Source organism: Salminus brasiliensis, chromosome 6 (genome assembly GCF_030463535.1).
Source record: "Salminus brasiliensis chromosome 6, fSalBra1.hap2, whole genome shotgun sequence".
Taxonomy (NCBI): domain Eukaryota; kingdom Metazoa; phylum Chordata; class Actinopteri; order Characiformes; family Bryconidae; genus Salminus; species Salminus brasiliensis.
In genome coordinates this window covers 13,075,708-13,081,707 of record NC_132883.1, presented here as the reverse complement: position 1 = coordinate 13,081,707, position 6,000 = coordinate 13,075,708, and the positions used below count along the sequence as shown (strand labels likewise).

General features: G+C 40.5%; 1 protein-coding gene across 8 annotated transcripts in view; it reads right to left on the bottom strand.

Annotated features, from left to right (window-relative positions):
* Window positions 1-1,573: 1,573 nt before the first annotated feature.
* elavl4 (ELAV like neuron-specific RNA binding protein 4) overlaps window positions 1,574-6,000 on the bottom strand; it is an 85,968-nt gene continuing 81,541 nt past the window's right edge. For all 8 annotated transcript variants that reach the window (XM_072681651.1, XM_072681653.1, XM_072681652.1 and 5 more), the window contains one exon: window positions 1,574-5,200. In XM_072681651.1, the coding sequence (XP_072537752.1) occupies window positions 4,873-5,200 (328 nt within the window). In that variant the 3' untranslated portion in view covers window positions 1,574-4,872. The remainder of the gene's footprint in view (window positions 5,201-6,000) is intronic.

The window sequence follows — 6,000 nt, the reverse complement described above, 5'->3', positions numbered from 1 at the left end:
AGGCTTGCTGGCTCCTTCTGGTTAGTTGTGGTGGGATTACTATCCGCAGTGGTCCAAGGAGGGACAAATCAGAGGCTAGTTTAAGGGTGTTACATGAAGGCTATCCCATCTGGGAAGCAGTGACAGAAGGACTGCTGTTGCACAAGTTTTAGAAATTGTTAATGATGGTTATGTGAAGAGCACAGTGCTTAAAACCTTGTTGTGTAGCTGCGGAATAGCCAGAGTGCCCATGTTGATCCCTGTCCACTGCCAAAGGTGTCTACTGTGGACATACAACCTTCCTGACCTGAGCTAAAAGTAATGTCCTTTTTTCCCCCTCACGTGGATCATAAGGTATGCGTGTGCCTTTTATTTTTGGTATCTCGCAACTGACAGGAATGAAAAGATCTGATTCGAACATCTTGGTGGCGGATGACACAACGCACCTTCTTCTTCAGTCTTTTAGGCAGTTTGAGCTGTTTTGGTGGCATGCAGCCTATTAGGCTATACACATGCTGTTTATTATGTATCTATTATTTTATAGCACATCATTTTGGTATAGTGCTGTTACATCAGTGGAATGAGCGTATCCTCAGATTGCTGTGCATCATAAGCCGAGAGCCTGGTGTTTGCATTTTTTTAGCCCGTTTGAAATTATTCTCCACTAGAAATGCAGGGGGCACTATGCTCACACTCTTGGTGTTTCCACGCTCAAACTGGCTGCCGTGCTTGATTGACTAAAGGAAGCATATTAATGTGATAATACAGTAGACATTTCAGTGGCTTTGATTCTGACCCACACAGGAGAGTAATGACCTTGGCATTTATACTCATTTTGATAAGTCATCAAATTCATATCAAAAGGAGTAACTCAAGTGACATTTAGATCCTCTGGGGTTGAAGGAAAAAAAGTCTTCCATGCATACCTAAAAGGTCTAGATCTCTGAGTCGGTCCATTAAACGTAACTAGAGCAAAGGAGAGAGAGGTTTAGGGTTTTTTTTTAACACCACATGAGACTACACAGCTTTCAACACCTCATTTTATTGTCCCAACATTCAAAAGTACAAATAATTCAAACACAACAGTTTATGAAAAAGAAAAAAACATTTACAGCAAGATTTTTTTCATATTTTGTTTCCAGTTTCAGAAATGACCTAAACTAGCAAGGATAACATGAAGTCATTCATCGCAGTAATTTGATTAATAATAAGAATAAGGATAATAAGAATAATAGTAATCATAATAACAATAATCAATAATTGATAGTTAAGTAATAACATAAGTAGGAGAGACCAGCTTGGTCCAGTGAACATTTTTTCATCTTTTTTGTCTTTAAAGATTTATAGATTCTCAGATAGTAAACAAACACATCTTCAGGAGAAAATGAAAAATGACAAGAGCCTTGTTCCTCACTTGGCCTTCCCTCCTACACTACTGGCTGTTGGTTTCCTATTGGCAGGCTGCCACTATAAGGCGCTACAAGGGGAGAAAGTGAGCCACAGCGATTTGGGCGCGCACCGCGAAGGCATGGCCCCATGTTCCTTACACCCTCGACCCCCAACCCGCAAACCCACACCCACCCCCACCCCCCACCCCACACACGCTCATTCACACACAAGCACTCGTTCACACACATACACACACACATATACGCAAACACACACTTCACAAAAGCTCTCGCTCGCAGTCATGCACAGACTCGCGGAGGGTGATGTCATGAGCGAAGAGGAGGAAGTGATGTAGGAAATTAGTTCATACATCAGAACAACATTCTACTGGGGTCGTTGCATAATTCAAACTGCCACCTGTGGTGGGGTTCGAGGAGGGCTGTGCTACCGCCCAGCAGACGGAGCAGAGGATGGACCGATGGCGGACGTGTTGCTGAAGAGGTGGACGAGTGCGTATGAGTGTGAGAGTGTGTATGTGCATGTGTCAGTGTGTGTGTCTAAGTAGTTAAAAGTTCTCCAACATTCACAGCAGTTCTATCTCAACATGAGCTGATTCCCTACTCTCAAAGAGCCATTCACTAAATTCACCTCTCAAAATAGACTATATCATAGAAAATATATAATGGGTGTCATCTATCAAATATCATCTTCTATAGCTATTTTATTTCAACCAGTACAATCAGCGTCTATGCTTTTTGGAGTTATGATGTCATATGCAAATGGTAGAATTTGTTGAAATCAAGGTTTAAAATGTTACACCGAGCTCTCCGCTGGTAGGTCCAATGCAATGAGCAATAATACTAAAACAATGGACAGACAGTAGAATAATCAAATCCAGGCAGCGGAGCCTAAAATGTTTGGATGCCATAAAAATCCATGAGAAACTATGTTTCAGACCCACATTTTTGCATAAAGTTGGATCACAAAGCAACGGTAGTGTGTGGAGGGAGGGCGGGAAGCGGCTTTTAAAACTACACAAACTTATCACAGGTTATATTGAACCAGAACAACTGTTATAACATTCTATTAAGACTAAACTTTATTGAAAAAGATTTAAAGATTTATGTTTAACAAGACAAGAAAAAAGCAATAGCAAATTTAACTATCGACTAGGTTATGCATAGCGAGTAACTGTTTCTAGTAATAAGGGAAGAGCCTCACCAACCCTCTTGACATTTTTTTCGTTTTTGACGTTTTAAACTTTTTTATATTGTAATTTTGATATATTGGTACAAAGCACAAACGTACTAAAATTTCTCAGTGCACAGGACTAATGGAAGAGCGTCTCCCCTAGTCGTTTGTTCCCTTTAGCTCAGAAACACCCCCCTCCCTGTACCAGAATCACACAAAAACACAGACAACATAACAACAAACAAACAAACAAATAAATAAATAAATAGTCAAGATAAATAAATAATTTAACCAATAAATAAATACATCGTTTTTCCAAGAAGCTTTTTTGTCCGGTTTCTTTTGCCGCAGCGGTAAACAAAATTCCCAAAATAAAAAAAGGAAAAGATCAAAGAAAACTAAACAAAATTGAATCCAATTTTTCTTTTTTTTTTCCACAAGCGACATGACAACATATTAAACAGGATTCCTCACGAGTTTTCTAAGTAACTGAACCATCACTTCATAAAGTTTTCATATGAAAAAAGACAAGCTTGAACGAAAAAACAGTGACAACTCATAGATATAGATATTGTAAAACAAATGTAGACTATATATCATCTATTTGTACACAACAAAGAAAGACACATTTGTAATAGATCCTTTGAGGAAACAAATACTAGACTAACAAAACTAGCTAATTATCATTGAATTTTGACAAACGCTGTACACTCAGCAAGTAACCTATATGTCAGCAAGCCAAAGAAAACTCGTTAAGTGATTCTTACAAGGCCCGAATTTTGCTCATCTGGCTTTTCTGGGCGCAGAATTCTCTGGACCAGATGGGGGCCGACAGTCAAAAAAGAAATAAATGAATAAACAAATGAAAAACAGCAGCTCAATTTAATGCCAACATCGAAGTTTCTTTTTTTTCTCTAAATAACACACAGAACAACAAACTTGGATATTTAAGATATGTGAACCATGTAATATAGCACCTACGGTTGATCGCTAAAGGAAGTACATCTCAAATGCAAGATCACGAAATCAGAGTGAAAGGAACCGTAAGAATGTACTTATGTTTTCTAAATGGAGAAGTGTGTGGATGCATTACTGATATCCCAAAGACTGATGATGGAAAGAAAATGAGTGGACAAATGTGTGGCCTTACTTTGGGCTCTTGACTACGAGGATGCATTAGGCCTGGGAAGACCCCTATCCCTCTCCTATTGGGTATCGCTGTTGAACAATTACGTGCTATGAAAAATTACCTGCCTGAATTTGCATCTCTTGATAAAACCATCCGTCTACAAAACCATTGCCAATCTGGTTCTCCCCGAAAAACAAACAACCTTTGATCCTAAAAAGTACCACGGCAGAACGAACAAGACAAGGTGGCACCTGACCCCTCCCCCCAACCCCTAATTAGCCAGTCAAAATATTTTTCTCTTTTTTTTCAAATCCAGATTCTTGTAAAAATTCTTCAATAATTATTATTTTAATCATTATTTATAAAAATAGATCTTCTTTCTCTTTATTTTTTCATTTTTTCTAAACGCATTTTCAAGCAAAGAGATTTTCTCTTTGGCAACAGTGTGTGTGTGTGAGTGTGTGTATGTGTGTGTGTGTGTGTTTTTTCTCAACAGGAATGCTAACCCATCCCTTCCCTCTCCCTGTCTCCCGATCCCTCGTGAGGAAAGACATGTGTTCTGTTTGCAGTACAAAACAAAACAATGTTAGAAATTTCTTCTGCATTAGAGAAAAGGGATGGCATCATCCCTGTCAATTTACTTGGGGGTTTAATAATATACACCAAAACAAATGAATGAATGATCACCGATTTTTTTTTTTTTTTAAAAAGAGCCCCCTCCCATTCGCGTCCCAGGGAGGCGTTATACTAACGACAGTGGATCCGGATTTTTAAAAGAGAAACAAAAGGAAAACCTGAATCAAGACCAAGAAAGTTCAATCTAAAGAAGGACATTCTCTTCTTTGAAATAAGGGCGGACTGGTTTTGCTACTGTTTTACAGAGAAGAGAAGAACGAAGAAACAACCACAAGAACTCAAAGGATATACAACAGAATGCCTGTACCACTTACAGGTCTTCCAAATCATTAGTATTTTCTTTTTTCAATTTTTGTAATACTTAGGCAACATTGGCTTATAGGTCCAAAGGTATATTATAAGCCATATCCAGTTCTCTTTAGTTGGTTTGTTGGTTGGTTTGTTCCTGTTTGGAGTAGGCTAGCTGTGTGGGCTGAGGTGGGTGTTAGTAGTGGTGTTTTTTTTTTTCTTTCTTTCTTTACGGGGCTACACAAGAGTGGGGAGGGAGTTCAGGACTTGTGGGTCTTGTTGGTCTTGAAGGACACCTGCAATACGCGGTCGCCCAGCCGGTACCCATTCAGACTGGCGATGGCCATTGCTGCTTCGTCGTAGTTTGTCATGGTGACGAAACCGAACCCCTTGCACTTGTTGGTGTTGAAGTCGCGGATCACCTTGACGTTGTTGACTGCGCCAAACGGCCCGAAGAGCTGCCACAGGACACTTTCGTCTGAGTCTGGAGACAGGTTGTAGACGAAGATGCACCAGCCCGTGCCAGTGTGTCCCGGAATATTCATCCCTACTAGACTGGTCATGCTATCTATGGTGATGGGAGAGAACCTGGAAATGATTCAAAAAAGAAAGAGAGACAAGAGAGAGAGTGTAGTGTGGAGAGAAGGAGAGACAGACAGGGACAGAGAGAGAGAGAGAGAGAGAGAGAGAAAGAGAGCCATGTTTTAGGGAAATTGTTTTCGCAGCGTGGAAGCAAACATCACTGGAAAGAAAGAGCCAGCTGAGTGACCCTAGCTTTTCGCACCAGTTTAACACACAAAGCTGCAGAACATCAGTGGCACATTAGAACACCACATTAGCTCTATAATCTGCACCAGCTCGCCTACACTCTAACCTAATCGCGCAAGCTGTCTCTGACGGGGACCGTCCTCGCATCTCGCCTGGCTCTCTGCAGCGTCTGCCGTCTTTTGAATCTATTGCTCTTGATTTAAGATGATTTCAAGTTTCTGTTCAATATCTGTTCAGTGCTGAAAGGAAGGCGCCTGGTGGCTTTTTGTATTCACTCTGAAAAGGCTGTACTGTAGACTGCGGGAGGGCTGCGGGAAAATGCCACTCGCGCAGGCGCCGAGACACAGCGCTCCTTTTCTTTCTTTCACTGTCTTCCTGAGTGGATCTATTGGAGAAACTAAATTGCAGGAACTCGTTGCATTAATACCTCTGGAATTCATGGGAGATTTAGAATGCAACTGAGTAAATCTGCTCTCGTTCCCCTTGTAATCTTTCCTTTTTCTCCCCCTCTCTTTTCTTTCTCTTGATACAGAGATTTGAATGCTCAGTTGACTTCAGTTAATTGCCTTTCCGCTTAAAGGAAATTTCCACTTTAAATAAAAGGTAAATTGGATAAAAGG